Source organism: Alnus glutinosa, chromosome 5 (assembly GCF_958979055.1).
Source record: "Alnus glutinosa chromosome 5, dhAlnGlut1.1, whole genome shotgun sequence".
Lineage (NCBI taxonomy): Eukaryota > Viridiplantae > Streptophyta > Magnoliopsida > Fagales > Betulaceae > Alnus > Alnus glutinosa.
The window spans coordinates 10796265-10823224 of NC_084890.1; the positions used below are offsets into that span (position 1 = coordinate 10796265).

The 26960-nt window shown below is 33.5% G+C and overlaps 1 protein-coding gene across 1 annotated transcript; it reads right to left on the minus strand.

Annotated features, from left to right (window-relative positions):
• Positions 1 to 12342: 12342 nt before the first annotated feature.
• Positions 12343 to 13284, minus strand: LOC133868954 (probable CCR4-associated factor 1 homolog 11). Its single transcript, XM_062305945.1, has one exon. The coding sequence runs from the start codon at positions 13282 to 13284 to the stop codon at positions 12343 to 12345; it is 942 nt and encodes a 313-aa protein (XP_062161929.1).
• Positions 13285 to 26960: the final 13676 nt, after the last annotated feature.

Here is a 26960-nt window from a genome sequence, read left to right on the forward strand (position 1 = left end):
TGCCTTTTGCTGCAAGTAAATGATGAATGAATTATGAATTATGATTCGGGACTCCGATTCCCATTATATAATCGTCTCCACAAACCGACATTCATCCCACCGTCTTTCAGAATCCCACCTTATCTTGGATTGCCGGAGTAAGCATTTAATTTTTTTCTTTGTGCGTGGCACGCACACGGCAAGTCGTCGAATTGCATATACATTAAACATGAATGACAAGTTGTAGCTGCCGCTGTGTACTGGGTTATGGCGGAATACAATGGTTATGGTCAATTGCAGAAATAAACCGAATGAGGGAGACGATACAATCTGAGGTGCATCCATTTTCAAGCAAATAGTAATATTTTTTTCCCCTTACTTAGACATATATGTTAAAAAAAAAAAAACACACAGAAGGGAAAAGGGCAACCAGATAAGAAGGTGAAAGCAATTTGAATTTGTTACCGTTGGACATGCTTTTGCAGAGATTTGAAAGGTGTTGCAGAGACGTCAAGTCTAGCCTAAGAAGTACGACGGAGCTGGTTGAAATTGAACGGGTGAATTGGGCTTAAAAAGATACGAAAAGATACATGGTTTTGCAGAGATTTGCAGAGACGTCAAGTTTAGCCGAAGAAGTACGACAGAGCTGGTTGAAATTGAACGGGTGAATCGGGCTTAAGATGAAAAGGATACATATGCTTTTGCAGAGATTTGAAAAGATCATACCATACGGTTTTGCAGAGACGTCAAGTCTAACCGAAGGTGTTTGTAGCTTGGAAAATGATAAAACTACGACCATTTTGTACGATTCCTTCACAACCCAATACTATTGTGAAAGTGTTTTGATGAAGTTGTGGGCCAATCATATCTTTGGCAGCTTTAACAGGAGTGTTATTTTAATTAAAAAGTTAAATTTAACTATATTTTTTTCTTTTATTCTTCCTCAGCAGAGTAGCTATTCTAACTTTTTTTCCTAACTTCATGAACAATAAATAGTTACTATTAGTTATTCATTGTTCACATATCTACTATTTTTTTATTGTTTTTTTTTTTTTCTCTTTCCTCTTTCCTCTCTCTCGCCCACTAGAGAAGACGAGATCCATCGCCTACGCCTCTCTCTGCGCTGACGCCGCTCCTATGAATAGGCACCGGTCTCCTCTCTTTGCACCGACACCGAGGTCCGACCGAGCCTCCCAAAGCTCCGATGCCGAACAAGGCCGTCCTTGACAACCCAGATGTCGATGCCGTCTACGTGCCCCTAACCACCGACCTCCACGTACGCTGGGCCATTCTCGTCACCCAGAAGAAGCAGCACCTACTGTTCGAGAAGCCACCATCGATCGCACCGGTTCTGGGCCTTGGGTGTGGGTGGGCAAGTGGAGGTAGAAGTTGAGGGATTTAAGGAAGGCCCGGCAGGTGCAGACATGGAGGCCATCGATCCTCGGGTAGGGCAACCTGGGCCTTGGTAGTGGTGGGTCGGAGCTGCTCGCCCAACCTCCAGCGGTGTAAGCGTACTCCTTCCGGGGAATAGCGACGTTGCTGGTGGATGCGGAGGGGAACGAAAGAGAGAGACAGAGAAAATAAAACAATAAAAAAAGATTAAAAAATAATATTTAAATAAAATGAAGAGTATGATAAAGAATATTGTTGGAGTGTTTTTAAGAAAGTGAATAGCTAAAGTAGATATTAGTACTTTTTTAGTAGCTATTTTAACTAGAACTGTTGGAGATGCTCTTACGACTCCCTTGGAAATTTTGACTGTTGTGCCTAAATTCACCTGCCCGTCCAATATTTTTATTCTCTTTAGAATTGTGTTTAAGAGTTTTCAAAAATATTTTAGTGCATCAAAATTGTGCTAAAAATATGAATAATACCAAGTTTTTTTTAAAAAAAAAAATAAAAAAAAAAATTAGTTAATTTTAAAAATTATTATTAGATCAAAATTTAATCATAATCTATCCAAATTGAATTGAAATTTTAAAAATTGCATCAAAATATATATATATATAATTTTTTTTTTTGGTAAATCACTACGAACACACACCAATTACCCAATTGTGCCCTTTTTTTAAATCCCTAAAAACATTTTAAAAAAACAAAAACAAAAAATGTGTACCCAAAAAGTGGACATTTACTTTTAGCTAAATAGTTCTTTCTATCAATCAAAACATCATAGATTTTTATTTTTTAAAAAAAAAAAATTCATAGAGTTTAAAATCATCATTGCTTTCAAAAAAAAATGCAAATTCAAACAAACCCTCAATTTAATCAATCATTTTCAAAATATAGTTGTGTGTATAATAAAATCACGGTCAACATTTAAAATCTTGTGATTTTTAAAACGCTCTTTCATTTGCGGTTTAGATGTTTATATTCCTTTTTTTTGACATTTTCAAATTCAACTAACTTCACGTAAACATCAACCAGTTTGAAATGAACTATTTTCTGTCTCTTATCAAAGTGAAAAAGAATTTAATCAATATTTGCTATTCTCATGTTATCTGTATTTTTTTCATTTTAACTGCTTACTCTTTCAAAAGCACTAACATTCTGCTCAACTTTTTAACTACAGTTAATTTTTTCTGTTCTATCTAAATATTGGGCTGGTTTGTCAAGCAACAATACATAATTGCATAATGCTGTTACTATTTACGTATTTTTTTATTTTTTTTTTATTTTTTTTTTAATATTTTTCACTACTAATCAACATCAAAACATTCTCATTTTTTTCACTTTTTACATCACATCAATAATTTTTTATTACTATTCAAATTAAAAAATTCACTACAATACAAAACTTTTTCACTTTTTTTATACAAATTCTTTTTATTTTATATCACATCATCACTTTTTTCTAATTATAAAACTAACAACTCACTACTCTGTCATGTTCTGTACATGTCTTTGTCAAATAAACCCTTATTTCTCTAATAATTATTGATAGAATCTTTGTGATGACTAGAGCCAGCAACATAATGGTGAAATGAAAGCATGTTTAATGAGTTTTAATGGCAGGAGATTAAAATGAAAGCATGTTTAATAGAAGCTAGGAACTTGTTTTAATGGCAGGAGATTTATCTTAGAAAGGCACTTGTTTTGTGTTTTGTAATGTTAAATGATTCAACATGAAATAGATATTGCATATTTCTCCTTAATTAATAAACTAACCGACATCTTCTTAATTATTATGGTATTTTACTTGCTTTATATATTGGGTTAAATACCTGATAGCCCGATGGTTTGAAATTTTAATTTTTTTGCTCCTTATGCTTTATATATTGGGTTAAATATACTTTACATCTATCTATTTTTTCTTCTAAAACTGACAAATTTACACGAAATGCACATGTGGCACACTTAAAATTGTGACACTTGTTCCTAAATGTCACGTCATTATTGACGTGGCTGCCATTTCTTTTATTATTTTAAGGCTTTTAAAAAAAATCATGGAAGCCACCCTTTGAACAAGATGGGGTGGCCAGCCATCTTGTATAGTATGTATGCATGAGAAACATGTAAATATTTCTCTGTTAAAATTTTATCAGAGAAAATAGTTCCGTTCGGTCGTTTTGGGTGTTTCTCTCGTTTTTTATGGGTTGGACTTTACTTTACTTCCAAAACTATTTAAATTTCAAAGTTATATATATATTCAAAGCAGAGAAGGGAAAAGGGTTGGTTAATTAGTACATATATGTTTTTGAAAAGGATTCATTTTAGATTTTTTAATAAATCGTGAAACGAAATAATGGAAAAATGTATATTGTCACCGAATATATATTGTGATTTTTCTAATGGTTCAAATTTAATTTTATTCACATTTTATTTCTTATGACAATTTTAAAATTAAATTTGAATTGTTAAAAAAACTACATATATACTAATGTTTTTTTACAGTACCTATAAGCGGCTAAGCCAAACCCAAACTTGCAAACAAATTAATATAGTAACTTTTATAAGTCTTTAGAGCATTTTTAGTAGCCTCACCAAATTAGTTTACAACTTGTGAAATGATTAAGAAAAAAAATAAAAGAAACAAACTGACTTATCTATTTAATTAATTAACGATTGTCTTAATTATTTTATCAATTATGAACTACTACATCAGTTTATATGAAAATGTGGCAAAAATTGTAATATATATCAAGAATTTTTCAATTTAAAAACAAAAATGTCTGACAAAATTTTAACAGAGAAATATTTACATGTTTTTCATGCATACTAGCAGTGAAAAGCTTATATGATGACCGACTTGAGCAACCGGACAGAATACAAATAATTTCGATACCTTAAAAGATAAGTCTCGTGCATACACTTATCGGATTCACCTGACTGGATAAGTAGTAGGGTAGCTTAATTTTTATTTGATTAGGCAGGTCTCATAAATGCTCATTCACAATCACATGCCCAAATTTCTCAAATTCGGAAAAAAAAAAATAAAATTGGAGTAATGTTACATATCACCTCATGACTCCCTAAAATTTATGTGGCTCTTAAAATTATCATTGAATCAAAATTTAATAGTAATTTATCATAAATTCAAAGATAATTTTAAAAGCCGCATTAAGTTTTGGGGATAAAAAAAAAAAAAAAAAACATAAGGTTATATGTAGCGTTACTCAAAAATTTGAGGGGATCCGAATGCCACATTTCCTTTGCAACCTCAACCAGCTAATCGATAATTGAAAAGGGTAGTCACTAGAATATTGGTAGCCAATATTCCATTTTTAAAATCAGTTATTTTAATTTGGGTAAATACAATTTTTGAGTAAACACACTTTTTGTGATCACTTTATAATCAATTTTTAAAAATTGATTTTCAATGTTTAGATTTGTCGCGGATTTGAAATAAATCATTCTGTTTGTGTTTCGTCTAATAAAACAATGTTCTTTAATGCCATATCATCTTTACCCCCTCAAATCAAAATAATATATCCTTAGGCTAAGATAATCATTCTACACTACAAATATATTTAAATCAAATAACAAAGTATTGCAAATAAAGTCTTGCAGTATACGTAAGGAACTAAGAATTACAACTTAACCTAAAGATACACATACCATTTGGAGGTGGTTGGTTATTAAGATTTGAATTTTGCTAATTGTGTAAATAGTAGAAAGTCTACTTCATGATATATTTTCTTATCGATGAATATATCCTAGAGATGCAGTATGCAGACTATAATTGCTATTTCTACCAGGAAAGTTACAATTCTTGCATGTTATGAATTTACTACACATGCATGATGGATGAGACATTTTGTTAAAAGTCTCAATATTATCAATTTTACAATTAGACCATAAAGATATTCTGTGATAACCAGGGGTGGAGCCAGCTTTTAGGCTTTGGGGGGGCCAAATTGAAAAAAAATAATTTGGGGGGGGGGGGCCAAAACAACAAATTTTTTAAAGAAGAGGGGTAAAAATTATATTTTTTCTTTTTTTTTTTTTAGATTTTTTTTTTTTTTTTGGGAGCCCTTTGGCTTGGCGGGGCTTGGGCCCCCCCAAGCCATAGTGTGGCTCCGCCCCTGGCGATAACTCTACCGTAGTTTTCTTTAATAAGAATAAAGAGTAGATTCAGAAGTAAATATATCGACATCAAGTATCTCAGTACGAGAGAGAACATTACGAGATATAAAAGGTCTATTGAGTATATAAGTACTGAATTAATGATTGCGGATCCCATGACTAAAAGTTTATCGGTAAATAAAGTATAAATTCATACGGAATATATGAAACTCATTAATTTATTTTTTCTTAGTTTGTCTCTATTTGATCTTTAGACATAAACTTATTATGATAAAAATCTAGTGTGCACATTTCTTTATATTTTATCTACGAGGATAAATAAAGTTGGACCTGAATGAATTATAGGAAATTCATTTATAAAATATCCATAAGGTACTCATGTAAGGAGTATTTCACATTGTGATACACGGAAGGGACGAACTATTATATAATGGTTTTACCGCCATGATATATTTTCTTATCGATAAATATATCCTAAAAATGCATTATGCAGACTATAGTTGCTACGTCTACCAAGAAACTAAAATTCTCGCATGTTAAGAATTTACTACACAGGCATGATGGATGAGACATTTTGTTAAAAGTCTCAATATTATCGATTTTACAGTTAGACTATAAAGATATTCTACGATAATGTTTTCTTTAATAAGAATAAAGAGTAGATTCAGAAGTAAATATATCAACATCAAGTATCTCAGTAGTACGAGAGAGAACATTACGAGACATAAATCGTCTATTGAGTATGTAAGTACTGAATTAATGATTGCGGATCCCATGACTAAAAGTTTACCGGTAAATAAAGCATAAAGTCATGCGGAGTATATGAAACTCATTAATTTATTTTTTCTTAGTTTATCTCTATTTGGTCTATAGACATAAACTTATTATGATAAGGATTTATTGTGCACATTTCTTTATATTTTATCTATGAGGATAAATAAAGTTGGACTCGAATAAATTATAGGAAATTCATTTATAAAGTTTAAATATCCATAAGGTACTCATGTAAGGAGTATTTCACATTGTGATACACGAAAGGGACGAACTATTATATAATGGTTTTACTGCTATGATTCATGTGAAACATTTCTTATTTGAGTGGGAAGATTCTATAAGAGATTGGCCAAACTAAAGAACCTAATAACATAAGGACATGTGACATAAAGGGTCCCTAACCTAGCATGTGTACAACATCAGTATATGTTAGAAGACACCTTATAATTTTATTTTTTAGAAGTTGTTGAAAAACGCATGAGCAATGATGGCCGAAAGTAAGTCTAAATCTTCATTTTAATTTTTCAATGTTTGAATGTTGTTATCAACATGATAATATTGTTCATATTGTTTAGAAATAATATTATTCATGTTTATATTTGTATTTAATATTTCTCAATTTTTTTCTTTTTAAAAAAATATAGTTTAGAGCACTTAAAAAGTTTAAGAGATTATTCTAACCTCGGCTGTTAATTCATAAAGCTTTTCTTACATTATTTTTCAAAAACAAAGAACCTTCAAATTTGGAGATAAAATACTTATATATATAAATCCTTATATATATAAACACGTGGCATGGTGAGGAGGACATTGAAAGAAATAAGGATGAGTATTTTTCTTTTTTGAATGGGTCTTGTCATCTTATAAATTGTGAGAAACACACAAATTGTGAGAGATCCTTCCGGACTATTCAAGATAGACTACTCTGCCACGTGTCGATCCAAATGTGGTGACAATGTTGTGTGAGAGCCAATTGGGAAAGTACATGCGCAGCTTCGTTTCCATCTTGTCTCACAAATTCAAATTGAACACTCCATGACTGGAAGCTTTCGAGTAACTGGAGGTAGGAGGAATCATTTTGATAAATGATTTTATTTTTTATTCTTAAAAAAAAAAAAAGCAAAAAAAAAAAATTAAACGAATTGATATTTAATGAACATTAAATTTATTAAATACTCTGATTCTTCTTAGTCTTCGGGTTCATAGAAGATGAATTGAGCAGGAATGAGTTGGAGAGTGTAATACAATCAGGATAACTATAGAAGTAAAATAGAACCCATCCAGACGATCAAATCATTATTGGAGTATTTATTTTTAAAAAAAAAATTATATATTGATATTTTATTTCTAATATTTTTAATAAGTCATATACAAAAATTGAGAGAGACAACATATATTCATCAACATTAGTGATCTTCCCGAAACATATATATAGGCCATAATAATTAAATAAAGCCATCAACTATTTGAATGAACTTCAATTATCTCCGGTGATTTCATTATTTTTTTTTCTTAATATTGTTATTCCGCCATAGCCCGATACACCCACAACACAGGGGGCAGCTATAATGCTAAACCATCTTCTGCAAATCACTATTCTCACTCTCTTCCTCTCTAAAATGATAAAACACAACACCATAACTTCACCATCTTCGCCAACAACAATAATATTCTTCGTGTAAGCAGACACACCCGCTTTCAGAAACCTAGTCTGGAGGTCGACCAGCTTGTCTGCTAACTCGGAGAAGCTCCCCGCCAACCCCCTTCAAAACTTTTCCCTAAAGCCTTCACTCCCGGTGAGCCCACCTGTCCCCTCCGGTCACCCTTCAAGCTCCAAGAGCGAAGGCACACCTACACCATGAGAAAGCTCAAAATCAAGCTGGACCTCACCACTCTCCGCAACAACTCACCCCTCCAAACTTAGCGAATCGACTCACTGGTTCGAAGCGCTAAGAGTAGCCATGAATCACACACGAAATAAAATAAAATAAAATAAAATAAAAAAAACAATAAAAAAAAATCCAGCTATTTCCACCAAATTGGCGAAAGGGGTGGGATCCGAAAGGCAGTAGAATTAGATGGTTATATAAATAGGAATAGGAATCCCGAATAACCAAATAATTCTTTATCTTTTTTGTAGCAAAGAAAATGGCGGCTCCGCGTCCTATCGTTGTATGTGAGGTTTGGCAAAACAACCTCGAATAGGATATCTCTGAAATTGCATGAGCTCTCCCCATCATAGTTTCATCGCCTTGGAGACTGAGTTCCCAGGCCACGTCTACCCTGCTCCCTACAACAAACACTCTCAATTGTCTTCCGCTGAGAATTACATGTCCAAGACAACGCCAGGGAACTCAGTGTCCAAGGCAATGAAATGATGATAAGGGGAGAGCTCAAGCGATTTCAGAGAATCATGTTGTTTGAGGTTGTCTTGCCAAACCTCACGTACAACAATCGGACCCGGAGCTACCATTGCCTTTGCTGGAAAAAGGATAATGAATGATTTGGGTATTCGGGATTCCCTTTCCCGTTTTTATAACCATGTAAATCAACCGCCTTTCGGATCCCACCGCCTTTTGCCTATTTGGGTGAAATAGTTGATTTTTTATTTATTTATTTTTGTGGTTCATGGCTACTTACAGGGCTCTGTACGGGTGAATTGACCCCTGAGTTTGGCTGGGCAAGTTGTTGTGTAGAGTGGTGGGACTCAACTTGATTTTGAGTTTTTTCACGGTGTGGGTGTGCTTTCACTCGTAGAGCTTGAAGGGGGACCGGTAGGCTCACCTGGAGTGAAGGCTTTAGGGGAGAGTTTTGAAGTGGGGTTAACGGGGAGCTTCTCTGAGTCAGCAGACGAGCTAATTGGCCTCTGGACTAGAATTTCAAAGGTGTGTAAGTCTGCTTGCATGAAGGTTGTTGCTGTTGGAGATGAAGGTAGTCAACCATAAAGTTAATGGATATAAGCTGGTAGTCAACCATGGTAACAAACACAAGGATCGAGAATGACAGGCACAGAGGTACAATAATTATTGGGACTCGCACTAGTCATTCACTTCTGTATCCCTCAGGCCTCAGCAAGAACCGATCAAACTCAATCCTTGAGGTGTTGCTCATTTTTGGTGCTTATTGGAGCTAAACACTCATTTTCTAAAATTGGTCATTTTTGGATGCCATTTTAGTGTGTTCACAATGCATATATATATATATATATATATATATATATATATATATATATAAATGCTATTTTGTTTTTTTGGATCATATATTTCATATGTGAAAATGACAAAAACACAAAAAGTGCATGGTTCTCGTGCAATTGATCAGGTCCATGATCTTTGTTCACTAGTGCAGCATTGAAAAGTCAGTATGAATTTCATTTCCTACCTAATTAACTGTGGTAACTTTCTGAGGTCAATATAAAAGGCATGACCAAATACCAAATCTTTCAGGTTCAACTATGTAGATTTAAATTTGTCGAATCATGACAAATATCAGTGGAGAAAATATATAGAGGCTTTGTTTGCTTGTTTTTTTTTTTTTAAAAAAAAAATTGTTTTAATGTGACAAAAAATGTTGAAACTTATATCACATTAATAGTCTTTTAATAAGATTTTTTTTTTTTTTTTTTTTTTTTTTTTTTGTTTTTTGTTTCAACATGACTTGAAGAAGTCATCGGTAAGATGGTAACCTCCTTATGGAAGTGATAATTAATTTAAGGGCTTATTCTTTTATTGACAGTCCATTCCTGACTTTATTGAGTAGAAGTTAAAAAAAAAAAAAAAAAAAAAAAAAAAAAAAATTGAAAACAAAATTTGGAATTTGGAGATCTCCTCACCACAAATTGTTACATACTTTTGTGAAGTGCCACAGGAACACAAAGGCGGGAGTGATAATTGTTTAACTCGTCTCATAATGGAGATAGAAAGGACTGGAAAACTTTACAGCCGAAGGCGCAGAGTTTGGTGGAACAGTGTCCACAGGATTAACACCATCACTAGGGGCATTAACAGAGGTATTTACAGGAATTGAAGGCATTGTTGAAGAACAAACAAATTGAATGAAGAACAGAAGTTTGAAACGAAAGAGAAAATGATCAAAGACACAGAAATGTTGAAGAACAAAGAAAATTGAACTAAACAGATAAGAATCAAACGGAAAGAAAGTGAGAAACAAGCAAGAACAATGATGAACAATTGAACAGTAATTGCTCTGACACCATATCACAAAACATAGTGTTAATGCACAATATGTAAACGTAGATGCATTAACAGTAGTTTTTCTAATTCTTTATTTTTTATTATTTTTTTTAAAATGTAAAGGAAATTCTAAAAAAAAAAATACATGCCATAAAGTCCCTTGGTTTAGGGAATACTAAAAGAACCAAAATTGTTACCCTAAATCTCAGGTAACACTTTTACTTTCTGTAACATTATTTTAATATAAAAATGGATTATGTTTCTTCTTTTCTTTTTTAACATTTATTTCAAAGAATATTTGAATAGTATAAAAAATGATAAGAGAAGCTAATGTGGAGTTTATTTAAATATAAAAGGTAGAAGTAATTTGAATCCCTAATTTTATTTTTTTTTAATTTTATTTTTTTAAAATAAAATCTAAGAAAAACTTCCGTTACTTGGTTCCCTTTTCAGCAAGATCTCCCCAATACTCGCTCCCGGATTATATAAGTCAAGTATCTCATCTCAAAGTAATTTTTTTTTTTGGGTAATTTATCATCAGCTTTCTTACTTTTGGCTTACTCTGCTTGCACTGCACCACAACTATTAGTCTATGAGGATCCTCCATTATTTCAATTTTAAAATTTTATTTTATTACTCGTCTCTAACGATATGCACAATGTCACGTTAAATGATCTCGTGACAACGTATCTTTTATATCGTACATGATTTTAAATGGAAAAAATAAAAATAAAAAAATCTATGCATTCTAACTGTATTTAAGGGATGCATTTTTAAAAACACAATTTTAAACCGTAATTAAGGACCTCAAGCCTCTAGGCCAACCCTTTGGGATTAATTATTAGAAATTAAGCTATTTATTGGATGATAAATTTTTTTTTTCCCCTCCAAGCTAAAAGGAGATAGTGATAGGTGCTTTCTAATGGACTCGATGAATAATGGAGGAATATGAAAATGGAATGGAAAATATGTTGATAATGAACTCCAATTAATGGCTGGAGACAAACCCCAAGTGAATCCAATTAGAGTTTGGAAACAAACCACAAGACAAAAGTCTATTTCTTTTCTTCCTTTTTATTTATGACTTCCATTCTTTAAATAAATAACATAGTATTGTAGGATTGAACCACAGCTCATAACATTCCTACTACGACTCAACCAAGTGGTGATAAGCAACCACTCAAACTAATCTATTAGAAATAATAGACTCCTAATAATCTAATAACACTAACTTGACTTGATGACTCATAGACTTGATAAACATTTGCTAAACAACCAAAGATAAAGATAAGCGTAGTTTATCCAACATAATAATAAAGATAACATAATTATCTAGCTACCTATCTACTAATTGATAAGGATCATATGGATTGGATACTTCACCCAAGTGAAGTTGATTAGGCTTCTAACTCCAAGGGACCGTTCCTATCAGATAGGCAGATACCCAACTATTTTAGTGAAAGTAGTAGGAATCGAAGGAAGTTGAAAACTTGGAAAGCAAAAACAGTGTTGAAAGACTAGCAAATTATCAAGGACTGAATTGCAATTTTTCATTTCTTTCTTGACCATCCAAATTGGTTTCCATACTATTGTTATCCAAATTTAGATACCCCCGTAATCAGGGATAATTCTGTCAACAAAAAAAAAAAAATCTGACACGTTCGCAACAGGCTGAATCAAGCGGTCGTCAGATAAGTGATTCCAATAGGGCATAGGATTTACCGGCGAAAACAAAGAGGAATAATCATAAAACCAATCGCAAAACAAAAAAATAAAAAGAGAGAAGAATCAAGAACCAGAAAACAACTGCACAAGAAACTTATAAATACTCACAGAAAAAGAAATTAAATCTTATATTATAAAAAATAAATCATACATAATATCCGTATCTACCCTGAATCACTCTTGGAGCACAGTAAGTGTATGGAAAACATCCTCTGAAGCTGCGTTGACAACTTCCAGGTTGCAATACGTAAACCAACTTCGGCTTTTTTGGTGCGGTCAACAGCGCAGTGTCGACTTCCAAACCGTAAAGAACCAACTGAAATTCGCTCAAAAATTTCCCAAAGAAACGACCATCTTTGAGTTTCATTATGGTATGCAATGTTAGCAGACTATCAGACCCAGCCTGGTGACTCGATCCGGCCACACGATCCACCCCAAGTGCTTTGGCTACACTCTCCAACCCTCCATAGAGTCCATCACAGAGTCTGATCATATTTTTTATATCAAACACCCTGTACCAGAAAAAGTGTACCACCAGACCCATAAACCCCATCAGATCGATCGGCAGTTCTCGCCCCATCAGGATTTTGATCAAGTAACCAAAATCATAAGCTCCGTGGAAAGTTGACCAAGTGATCGTCCGATTTCTTAAGAGACCAATCTGTTTGATTAGCCTTGCAAAGTCCACCGAATCTACACCCTTTTCTCGGTTCTTCTGGAAGTCGATTCCCTGGCGCTCTAGTAACGCGATTGAGTCAGGATTGAACAGATCATTCTCCTTGCTGAAGTCTTTGAAATTAAATTGCCAAACATAACAAGAATCGCCGCTGGCATCGCACAGTGAAAGACCCAGTTGAATGATTTTGGTAGAATCAACATTCCGCTTCATTGACAGGTAGTTCTCAGCGGGAGACAGTTGAGTACGGTTGCGGCAGGTAACAGGGAAGACATGGCCAGGGAACTCGGTGTCCAAGGCGACAAAACGATGTTGAGGAAGAACCCGTGCGATTTCGGAAAATTCATGCTCGAGGTTGTGTTGCCAGACCTCGCGAACGGTGATTGGACTCGGAGCTGCGGCTGTCGCCATTGCCTTTTGCTGCAAGTAAATGATGAATGAATTATGAATTATGATTCGGGACTCCGATTCCCATTATATAATCGTCTCCACAAACCGACATTCATCCCACCGTCTTTCAGAATCCCACCTTATCTTGGATTGCCGGAGTAAGTATTTAATTTTTTTCTTTGTGCGTGGCACGCACACGGCAAGTCGTCGAATTGCATATACATTAAACATGAATGACAAGTTGTAGCTGCCGCTGTGTACTGGGTTATGGCGGAATACAATGGTTATGGTCAATTGCAGAAATAAACCGAATGAGGGAGACGATACAATCTGAGGTGCATCCATTTTCAAGCAAATAGTAATATTTTTTCCCCTTACTTAGACATACATGTTAAAAAAAAGAAAAACACACAGAAGGGAAAAGGGCAACCAGATAAGGTGAAAGCAATTTGAATTTGTTTCCGTTGGACATGCTTTTGCAGAGATTTGAAAGGTGTTGCAGAGACGTCAAGTCTAGCCTAAGAAGTACGACGGAGCTGGTTGAAATTGAACGGGTGAATTGGGCTTAAAAAGATACGAAAAGATACATGCTTTTGCAGAGATTTGAAAAGATTATACGGTTTTGCAGAGACGTCAAATTTAGCCGAAGAAGTACGACGGAGCTGGTTGAGTTTATATTATTTTAAAATTGTTATTTAATCAAAATTTAATAATAATTTATTATAAATTTAAAAATAATTTTAAAAGTTACATCAATTTTTAAGATTAAAAAATAAAAAAAAAGTGATATATAATATTCCTTAAAATTTTTGAGAGGATCCATATGCCACATTTCTTTTGCAACCTCAACCTGCTGCTCAAGTTTACTGCTCACTCTAATTGTTACCGCCCAAATGGAACGACAATTTTTATATCGGAGGATGAAACAGGAATGAATGTGGTGGGTTGAATATTGAGATTAAATGGAAGTGAATTCTGTATCGAAAGGAACGAATTATATTAAGAATGAAAATGGGCTCTAGTAAAAAAAAAAAGAATTGGCCAAATTATCGTTAAGTTACACTTGTTAAACCCATTATTAATATTATTTATCTTTTCACCCATTCAAAAGCACATTATTCAGAGAGCCTATTATTATACTTGCTAATCCTGATCCCCACAATTACAAAAGCACCTTCCCGTGCTGTTTGAGAAGAAAAGACCACTTGAAGATTCAACATGACTCTTCAGCCCACTACTATTGCCTGAGTAATGGTTCAACACCACTTAAAAAAGATATAATATTTTACCATTTTGTTTATGTGATAAAATGGTCTTTCACTTAATGTATTTTTAAAAAATAAAAATAAAAACTTAAAAAATAGTAGGGGACCACCTTGCCACATAGACAAAATGGAAAAAAAATTTATATCTTTGAGTGGTCGGCGACGGAGAGAGATGGCCGAAAACCCAAAGATTCGGTTGGATCTCTGACCACCCCGTCAGAGAAGACCATTGGGACGGAGACGCTGTCGGCGATCTCCATCATGGTCGATACGATATCCTGTGAGATTGAAACGACACGTATTGGGTTTCGATATTATGGGCATTTGGTCGAAAATCTTAAGGTTCATAACAGTCGGCTGAGCGTGGGTATCCTGCAGGAGATCCGGCTGAGACCCATGCACGGCCAGATCTGAGATTCGGCTTGATTTCTCAAACCCACGTCGGCCGAGCGTGGGTTTTCGGCCGGATACGGTCAAATATCTGGCCAGCCGGTGATAGAGGGAGAGAGAGAGAGTGCCGGAGAAGGGGAAAGGGAGAGAAACAGACTTAATTTATTTTTTTTTTTAAATGAGAGAAAATGAATTTTTTAATTAATAAAATGCCATCTCACATGTCAAGCCGGTTTGTAAAGTTTTCTTTATAAAAGTTTGTAAGTATCTTTAGCATTTTCCAGTGATGAATCATTACTCATTGCCTATTGCTATTTGCTACAAAACGTACGCAATGCCTAGAGTGTAATTAAACGCAAAAACTACAACATAAAATGCAATATTCTGCACTTGTCTGTTGTCTTTGAGCCTTGCGCTTTTCGACCTTTTTCTTACAATTTGATCGCAACACTTTGGGCTTGTTTAGTAAAGGAAATAATATCCTCCCTCCCCCTCTTTACTTTTTTTTTAAAAACAATCAATTTAAAAACATTATAACTATATATTACATTAACAATTTTTTATTACTATTTAAATAAAAAAAAATTCACTACAATATAAAACTTTTTCACTTTTCCATATAAATTCTTTTTACTTTATATCACATCTATTACTTCTAACTCCCACTCATTTACCAAACAAGGCCGTTAAGTCACCAAGCTGCCATGGCGCCCACTAGCTATAAGCACGCCTACAAGTCTACAACTACATGCACACTTTCCCATTTGAAGGTACTTAGCTCATCCCATCACTGATGCGAAAGCATTCTCTTTCCTTGTCCAAAACGCACCAGAAAAGTGATTCTTGCATAACAACATTGTATAACTTGTACACAACACAAGATACATAAGGTGAAATTTATGTGAGTGAGACTCATCACATGGATCTCACCTCATTATACACAAATTATGCAATATTGTAGTGCAAAAATATTTTCCCTGCGTTTAAACCATGCCCATGTCTGCCTCAAAAAAACTCCTACGCGTCAGACGCCTCCTCATGATTCACACATCTCCTTGCAACTCAAGGACACCGAGGTACGAGGCTATAGAACAGATCCTATTCAAGTAATTAAGGTCTTGTCCCTCCAGAGGTGGGTAACCATCCAAATCGAACTAATTTCAATGAAACGAAAAGTGCATTGTTAAACAAAATTGCAAAAACTGATCCGTTTAAGAGTGTTTAAAAAAAAAATGACAATTTGAAAATGGGAAAAATTTGAAAATGAGGTATAGAAATAGAACAAATCATGTTCAAGTAAGATCGTGACCTTCCATGCAGCAATCGTGCTATATAAATAATTAAGGGCACATTTTGGTAACATATTATTTTTATTATATTTTATATTTTTGGAAATATATGTTTAAGTTGCTTTGATAAATTTGAATTATATTCAAATTTTATCTAATTTTTTTTTTTTTTTTAATTTTGTCTCATATTTTCTAAATTATTTAAACCCAAACGCACGTGCCCATATGCTTCTTTTGTTTTATGAGTTTACGATGTGGTACACTACATTGCATAATAGTATTATTGTGGGCTCCAACTCGCTCCTTGCAGGTCCTCCTCCAATCTATTATTACTTTCTTATTTTATATATTCATAGAACCTGTTATTGTGTAATGATAGATAAATTAATAAATTTAACCATTTAACTAAATATTTTTTTTCTTTTGGTTATAGCCTAATTAACAAATTGCTCCATGGGGTATTAAAATTAATTAACTTTTTTATTGCCAAAATTAAACTTCTGAGTGCCGATATGGGTAGATACAAAAGTCGCTTGTTGCAGATTTTTACGTTCATGGTGATGAACTCGTTCTCCAAAGATATGATTGATGGGAAATGATAGAGAGGGGACATTCATCCGTCCCCTCTCTCCCTTTTATTATTAAAAAAAACCAATTTCAATAGAAAAAAGATTAAAAAAACAAAAAGAAAGTGTACTTTTACTTTTGAAATTGGTTTTTTTAATAATAAAAGGGAGAGAGGGGACGGATGAATGTCCCCTCTCTATCATTTCCCATGATTGATAAGGGAGTTGATACATGGGGGACGAAAAACCGTCCCCCAACCTCCCCTTTTTAATATTAAAAAAAAAAAAAGTCATTTAATGTCACATTAGAAAACACTTTTTTATTTTTTTTTTATTTTAAAACAAAAAAGGGGGGTGGGCGACAGTAAAGTGTTCCCCACAAATAATTTCCCGACTGATAAACCATTGAAGTTTCATTTAGTAATGGTTAAAGGAGTGGATGTGAGGATGATGTGGTTGAAGAGAAATCTCCTTCTGTGGGCAAAGATGCTGAAGGTAGCATTATGTCGACCATGATTAAAAGATCTAATGAAGATAACAGTGAAGAAGAAAATGATGGCAACGGTGATGCCGATGATAATGATGCACGAGTAAAAGAAACGTCTTATTTTGTTAGGAGAGAAGGTAGTAGTATTGATGAGGGAACTGAGAGACCAGAGGAAAGAGGGTGAAATCATTGACCAGAAGTCTCCTTCTCTGAGCATTGTACTGCTATATATAAAGTTCAGGTTGTCTAACAGTTAAAGAATTTGATGAAATTTGGAGTTGGAGCTAATCTGCCTCTATATATATACGCTCATGGATTCCAAACAAATATGTATGCAAGCATTAGAAAATTGCCAACATAAGCATCATTTATCATGAAGTTGCATGGCATTGTACAATTTCTACTCCCCTAATGTTAATAACGTGTGTCATCGTGGACCTTCCGTCTACTAACTTTGTCTTTCATGTGTCACGTGTATTTGAGCTAATTTGCCTTTATATACACTCATGAAGTTTCATTCCAAAGTTCCAAAATTGCCTAGGATTGACCGACTAATCTTTAGTTCAATGCCCCACACCACTCATAGCATTGAACAATTGAGTCGCAAGCTTTGTCCAAATAGTTGGCCCCAAAAGGGAGTTTGCACTTAACAAGTCTCAAACCTAAGCCCCATGAGATAATATTTCCCAAGGACCTCAAGCCTCAACCGCTAGGCCAATCCCTTAGGGTTAATTATTAAGAATTTAGCTATTTATTGGATGATAATTTCCTTTTTCTTTTTCTCCAAGCTAAAAAGAGATGGGCTGATATCCAAGTATTCTAGTGGAAGAACTCATAGGAATCTTCCTTTTAAGTGCAGAGTTTGTTCCAAAAAGACAACCAAAAAAATAAAAGGGATGTGTTACTTGTGCAACCAAAAGTGCACAACTTTTATTCAACCAAGATATATTGGTGGGACCGTGAGATTCACATGCATGGTCCCTCCAATGTGTCTTGATTGTGTAAATGTTGTACACTTTTCACTGCAAAAATTCATTTTCCAAAATAAAAACAAAATAAAATAAAATAAAACTATTCTTACTCTCCGTCCTGTCGCATTCGCAATGGTTGGTGCACTTATCTTGGCTGATTTAATATCATTACTTGGCTGTGATCACGTTTAGGGGTCCAATTCAACTTCTACCTTCATTTCTTCAAACTTGATTTATTTATTTTCAAGTAAGACGCCATTTTGTTTGTTGCACTGTTATATATACCACATCTCTATCCCACTACTATTTCAATATGTGTGGCATTGTCAATTCAATTTTTGATGAATAATATCATATAAGCATAGTGGGATAACGATGAGATAGAGATTTGATATATAATATTACTCTTTGTATGTAACTGAAATGAGTAATACTAAATATTATACCTACATCTCACCCTATTTCACTAATTAAGCTGATATGGTATATAGCATTACTTTTTTGTATGTAACTGAAATGAGTAATATTGAGTATACCTACATCTCACCCCATTTCATTGAGCTGATATAGTCGTCAACCTTTGGACTTTCTTTTTTCTTTTAACAATATTGATCCAATGACTAAAAAACATTGTCATATTAGTCCAGTTGAACATGGGTGTAGCATGTAGCAATACTCAACTCAAATAGTGTCAAACTAAGAAGGTACCCATCAAATAGTGTCAACTCAATGTGGTTTGGCCATTCACAGGATTTACGGTTAGTTTCCGTTTCTGACCATCATTGTCGTGGCTTTGGGTTCTTTTAACGGATAGTCTCCGTTCTCTGGCAACCACTTTCAGCCTTTCTCGCTATTCATTGGCGAATCTTGGCATAATATGATTTGGCCCTTCAAAGGATTTATGGCTAGTTTTCGTTTTCGACCATCATTATCAATTGCGGCTTTGGGTTCTTTTAAAGGATAGTCTCTGTTCTCCGACCGTCACTTTCCGCCTTTCTCGCCTACGCCATTTTGATTCGACCAATAACCTAAAATTAATATATTTTTTCCTGACAAATTTATACTTATGTTTTCGCATAAAAATTTCTTATAAATTGGGTTGGAGAAATTTGTATTGGGAAAGGTAAGGCATCTAAAAAGCATATATTTTTAAATCATGTAAAAAGCTAATGTTATTAAAAAATATATACTTCTCACATTTTGAAAGATACATACACGTTTAGAGATTGTGTTTGAAGAATTTTTCTACAGCCCAAATCTAAACTCTCAAATGCACATTCCCTCAGTTAAAATTACTATCAAATTTTAAATACATCATCATTAAATTTTAAATTTAATGATGATTTTTACCGTAACTTCATAAAATGTGCCTCATAAATGTGAACTTATATATAATTTGGAAATTTATATCCATTTGGGAGAGTGAAAGCAAAAAGCTGCATGAGGAGGCTAGTTGGTAAACTGTGGGCCTTGATTCTTAGCCATGGACTTTTCCCATTGTTTATGGGCCAAATGTTCAAACACTACTGGTTGCCTCACGTCTTACGTTAAGCTTTGGAAAATGAGAAAATCTTATCATTTTCTAGGTTGATCGAAAGTGAAAGGGCCAACACTTTTCTAGCCAGGCTGCTCTTAATGTTTTCAACAACCATCATGTTTTTATTCCACCTCATTAACATAAGTTTACAACTTCAATATTTTGTTTTCAAACATTAGAATGTATGTAACTTTCACATCTTATGTCGTTTCACATCTAGAAGCAAAAGTTGTTTGGCTATGTTCTCGCAAGCCACTTTATTTGGAATCATATTAATGGTAGTAAGGAAGTTAATCGATAATTAAAAAAGGTAGTAGATAGAATATTGTTAGCCAATATTCCATTTTTAAAATTAGTTATTTTAATTTGGGTAAATACAATTTTTGAGTAAACACGCTTTTTGTAATCACTTTAAAAATTTTCAATGTTTAGATTTGTCGCGGATTTGAAATGAATCATTCCGTTTAATTTGTATTTCGTCTAATAAAAGTTCTTTAATGCCATATCATTTTTACACCCTCAAATCAAAATAATATATCCCTAAGCTAAGATAATCATTCTACACTATAAATATATTTTAATCAAATAATAAAGTACTGCAAATAAAGTCTTGCGGTATACGCAATGAACCAAGAATTACAACTTAACCTAAAGATACACATATCATTTGGAGGGGGTTGGTTATTCAGATTTGAATTTTACTGATTGTGTAGGTAGTAGAAAATCTACTTCATGATATATTTTCTTATCGATGGATATATCCTAGAGATGCAGTATGCAGATTATAGTTGCTACGTCTACTAAGAAAGCTACAATTCTCGCATGATATGAATTTATTACACAGACATGATGGATGAGACATTTTGTTAAAAGTCTCAATATTGTCGATTTTACAGTTAGACCATAAAGATATTCTGCGACAACTCTACTATAGTTTTCTTTAATAAAAATAAAGAGTAGAATCATAAGTAAATATATTGACATTAAGTATCTCAGTATGAGAGAGAACATTAAGAGAAATAAATGGTCTATTGAGCATATAAGTACTGAATTAATGATTGCAGATCCCATGACTAAAAGTTTACCGGTAAATAAAGTATAAAGTCATGCGAAGTATATGAAACTCATTAATTCATTTTTACTTAGTTTGTTTCTATTTGGTTTATAGACATAAACTTATTATAATAAAGATTTATTGTGCACATTTCTTTATATTTTATCTATGATGAGAAGTATAGTTGGACCCAAATGACTTATTGAAAATTCATTTATAAAGTTTAACTATCCAAAAGGCATTCATGTAAGGAGTATTTCACATTGTAATACTTGGAAGGGACGATCTATTATATAATAGTTTTACCACCATGATTCATGTGAAACATTTCTTATCTGAATGGGAAGATTCTATAAGAGATTTGCCAAACTAAAGAACCTAATAACATAAGGATATGTGTCATAAAGGCCAAGTGTGAGAATTTAAGATATTATCTCCATAAATGGCTTATATGCCACGTATACAGTATTTATTATATTTAATAAATAAATAGCATATACGGTATTACGGTTAGGTAATTTAAATTTATTAAATTACCATAATGGAATAATTAAATTGATTTTGTTTCCTTGATGGGAGGAACAATACGGTGTTTACCAAATATAAGGGTCCATAACCTATCTTGTATACAACATCAATATGATAATACAGTAAGGCATAGGTTAGAAGACACTTTATAATTTTATTCTTCAGAAGTTCTTGGAAAATGCTTGAGCAATAATGACTGAAGATAAGACTAAATCTTCATTTTAATTTTCCGATATTTGAATGTTGTTATCAACATGATAATATTGTTCATGTTGTTTAGTAATAATATTATTCATGCTTACATTTGTATTTATCATTTTTTTAAAAAAATAATATAGTTAAGTATTTTTTTTTTTAAGAGAATAAAGGTTATAGAAATATTTCGACAAAAGTGGCATTTTTGAAACACTTTTTGACAATTTCATGGGTCATATTAGAACACTTAAAAGTTTAAGAGGTCTTTCTAAAATCGATTGTTAGTTCTTATAACTTTTCTTATATTTTTTTCAAAAACAAAAGAACCTTAAAATTTGGGGTAAAAAAATTTATATATATATATATATATATATAAGTGGGTGGTAAACACCTGTACGATTGGTTGGTGAGGAGGACACTGAAAGGCGGATGAGTATTTTTTTTTTTTTTGAATGGGTCTTGTCATCTTATAAATTGTGAGGGGAAATACTAAAAAACATCCCTTCATCCCCCTTCATTCCCCCTTTTCATTAAACAAATTGATTTTAATGAAAAGGGAGGATGAGAGGGGGATGAGGGGTGCATGTGTAGCACCCCTCAATTGTGAGAGATCCTTCCGGACTATTCAAGATAGACTACTCGGCCACGTGTCGATTCCAAATGTGGTGACAATGTTGAGTTAGAGCCAATTGGGATAGTACATGCGCAGCTTCGTTTCCATCTTGTCTCACAAATTAAACACTCCATGACTGGAAGCTTTCGAGTAATTGGAGGCAGTAGGAATCATTTTGATAAATCATTTTGAAAGAGACAACATATATTCATCAACAGTAGTGATCTTCCAGAAACATATATATAGGCCATAATAATTAAACAAAGCCATCAACTATTTGAATGAACTTCAATTATCTCTGGTGTTTTCATTCTTCTTTTTCTTATGCAAAACCATCTTCTGCAAATTACCATAATATTGTTATTCCGCCATACCCTAGTACACCCACAACACAGGGGGCAGCTATGAAGTTAAACCATGTTTTGCAAATTATTATACTCTCTCTTTTCCTCTCTAAAATGAAAAAACACAACACCATAACTTCACCATCATCGCCAACAACAACAATCTTCGTGTAAGCAGACACACCCACCTTCAGAAACCTAGTCTAGAGGCCGACTGGCTCGTCCACTGACTCGGAGAAGCTCCCTGCCAACCCCCTTCAAAACTTTTCCCTAAAGCCTTCACTCCCGATGAGCTCACCTGTCCCCACCGGTCACCCTTCAAGCTCCACAAGCGAAGGCACACCCACACCATGAGAAAGCTCAAAATCAAGCTGGGCCTCACCACTCTCCGCAACAACTCATCCCGCCAAACTCAGTGAATCAACTCACCGGTTCGGGGTGCTGGTAGTAGTCGTGAATCACACATGAAACAAAAAACAATAAAAACAATAAAAAATAAAAAAAAAATCCAGCTATTCACTCAAATTGGTGAAAGGTGGTGGGATCCGAAAGGCAATAGAATTGATGGTTATAAAAACAGGAATAGGAGTCCCGAATACCCAAATCATTCTTTATCTTTTTTGCAGCTAGGGGTGTAAATGAGCCGAGCTCGAGCGAGCCAGTGCCGAGCTTGAGCGAGCTAGAACCGAGTTCGAGCTCATTCATTACGAGCTCGAGTTCATTCATCACGAGCCCGAGCTGATCTCAAGCTCATTCATCACGAACTCGAGCCGAGTTCGATCGGTAACAATTATGCTCAAGTCAGCTAAATGAACTCGATCGAGCCGAGCTCGAACTCATGACGAGTTCTAAAAATTAAGTTCGATTCGGCTGAGTTTGTTGTAAGTTATATAGTTTATTTAACATACAAAAAAGGGGTGAGCTCATTTAAAAATTAATATTACACTATATAACATATAAATTATATATATTTATATTTTATGTTAAATAAACTATATAACTTACAATAAAAAATAAAAAAATAAATGATGTAATAATTGTTAAATATCTAATGATAATACTTATAACATATAATAAAATGATTACATGTCATATGATACAATATTATATTATTATATGATCATATATTCCTTTAATCCTATTATATTACATGAATATTATGATTAAGTATTTGGATTGTCATCATATCATATATATGACTAACAATTAAATATTGATACTATTCATTTTTACTATTTTTTATACATATAACCAATAAATTATAACCAATTAATACATACTGACTAATGACCACTGTTATTTGTTATTTAATTTATACTTAACATTAGTATATTGTTTATTAATATACTATATTATAAAAATAAGTTATATATTAACAAATTAATATGATATATATATACGAGTCGAGCCTTAATAAGCAAGTCGATCCTTATACGAGCAGGTTCACAAGCTTTAACCGAGTCGAGCCGAGTTTATACGAGTTTGTATCATTTAATAATCGATTCGAGCACGAATCAAGTTTAAATCGAGCCAATCCCGAAAAAGCTCGCGAGTGGCTCAGCTCGTTTACACCCTTATTTGCAGTAAAGGCAATGGGGGCTCCGCATCCTATATCGTTGTATGTGAGGTTTGGCAAGACAACCTCAAACATGAATTCTCTAAAATCGCATGAGCTCTCCCCATCATAGTTTCATCGCCTTAGACACTGAGTTCCCAGGCCACGTCTTTCCTGCTCCCTGCCTCAAACACTCTCAATTGTCTTCCGCTGAGAATTACCTATCCAAGACGACGCCAGGGAACTCAGTGTGTCCAAGGCGATGAAACTATGACAGGGAGCGCTCATGATTCATTAAACTATGATGTCAATTCATAAACATATTTATAATAAAAGCTGTAATAGCCCTAACTAAGTTGTTCCCTAGATTACATTGTAATAGTGCATATAACTATCTAAGGTATGTCATTAAATATTTTAATTTTTTTTTTTTAAGTGAAAATTTCATGATTCATTAAACTAGTAAAATAGAAATACTCTCTAATCTTACAATATCAGGAATAACAATAAGATATTCCTCCATCCAAATTTGATTCGACGCTTGTTAAGAGCCTCTTTTACCAAATGATGGTATCTCGTTCAATTAATTAATGTGGTCTGTTTATAAACATATTTTTAGTAAAAACTGTAATAACCCTGATAATAAAATATTAAAAAAAAAAATTGAAAATGTAATAGCCCTAAGTTGTTCCCTATATTACACTGTAATAGTGCCTTTAACTATCTAAGGTATCTCATTCGATTAATTAATGGCTTATAATAATAATAATAATGTATTTTCATGCTATTCTGGATGATTTTCAAAAGGTTTTTGTAGCTATGGATGGATATGTGTGGTCACATAGGGTTGAATGGTCAAAACAATGGTCACATAGAGTTGATGCCTTCCCCTAATCCTCCTTTATGTTGTTGTGTGATAGTGAGATGGGAGAATTATCTAGAACCCCATTGGTTAAACATTCAATTTTTCGTTGATTTAACTAATTATAACATATGTTTATGCTATTCCATCTTTTTAACACCAAGATTAAAGATCCTGTTTGACTATACTTTTTAGGAAAATATTTTGTTTTTTTATCCAACAATTCAAAAACACAAAATATTCATCAAACACTCCAAATTACTTTTAATTTTATATCACATCAAAATACATTTTCAATCAAAAATAAAAAAACAACATCATAATAATTTTAAGTGATTTATAAGTATTTTTTATATGAAATTATTTGTTAATGTTTTATTTTTCTCGTTAAAAAGCAAAAAATTCCCTAATTGATGAAGGGTACGTTTTGAATTGCGATTTCGTAGACAAAAAGTACAATTTTAAAACAAATCGCGTTTTAAAAAAATGTGATTTGAAAACGCAATGACTATACTTTTTAGGAAAATATTTTGTTTTTTTATCCAACAATTCAAAACACAAAATATTCATCAAACACTCCAAATTACTTTTAATTTTATATCACATCAAAATACATTTTCAATCAAAAATAAAAAAACAACATCATAATAATTTTAAGTGATTTATAAGTATTTTTTATATGAAATTATTTGTTAATGTTTTATTTTTCTTGTTAAAAAGCAAAAAATTCCCTAATTGATGAAGGGTACGTTTTGAATTGCGATTTCGTAGACAAAAAGTACGATTTTAAAACAAATCGCGTTTTAAAAAAATGTGATTTGAAAACGCAAAAATTCATTTTTTCAAATCACAGATAAGTTATTATTTTTTTTTAAAACACATAATTTTAAAAGCTAACCTGTAATTTTAAAGGTCAAACTGTAATTTTACCAAATTTTAACTGTATTTTTAAAAATAATTTTCTTTAATCGCAAATTTTAAAAATTGTTATTTTTAAATCATAAATCCAAAGTAATCCTAAATAAAAGTAAAAAAGTTGTAATAACCATTAATTTCCTTACCATCATTAATTGATTATATGAAAGTAAGATATACACAACAAACATATTTTTATTTATTTATTTTTATATATAAATAAATAAAAAGACAGATAAAGACCACGTCATCAAGAGGGTGCTCATCCTCAGCGGTTCGATTTGACCCCATCCCAAACATCATCAATTGGCAATTAATGACACCACCGTTCCCCATTTTCTCCCCACAACCCTTTCCAATTCCCCATTAACAGTCCCACCTCAGCATCCACTCCTCTCTCTGTGTGTAAGGGAGTTTTGAAACTATTACAGCTTGATTTTGAGCTTTCTCATGGTGTGGGTGTGCTTGCACTCGTAAAGCTTGAAGGGGGACTGGGGCTCATCGGGAGTGAAGGCTTTAAGAGAGAGTTTTGAAGTGGGGTTAACGGGAAGCTTCTTCGAGTTAGCAGACGAGTCAATTGGCCTCTAGACTAGGTTTCTAAAGGTGGGTGTGTCTGCTTGCGCGAAGGTTGTTGCTGTTGGCAATGATGGTGAAGTCATGGTGTTGTGTTTAATTTTCTATTTTTTAGAGAGGGAGAAGAGAGAGGGTATGGTGATTTGCTGAAGATGGGATAAGTTATGGTGTTGTGTTTTTCTATTTTAGAGGGAGAGAGAGAGAGAGAGAGAGAGAGAGAGAGAGAGAGAGAGAGAGAGAGAGAGAGAGAGAGAGAGAGAATGGTGATTTGACCAAGATGGCTGGCCTGTGTTGTGGGTGTACCGGGCTATGGCAGAATAATAGTAGGTTAGAAGTTGGTTCAAATAGCCAAATCAGCTATTTGGGGAACTAAACCGAATGGGGGAAAGCGTGGATCCTAGGCTCTCCATTGTTCACAGTTAAATGCGTTGAAATCGAAGAAAAAGGAGAATGAGTCTCTCTCTCTGTGTGAAGTGTGAACCAAAAAGTAAATGGATATAAGCTGGTAGTCAACCATGGGAACAAAAACAGGGCTCGAGAATGACAGGCACAG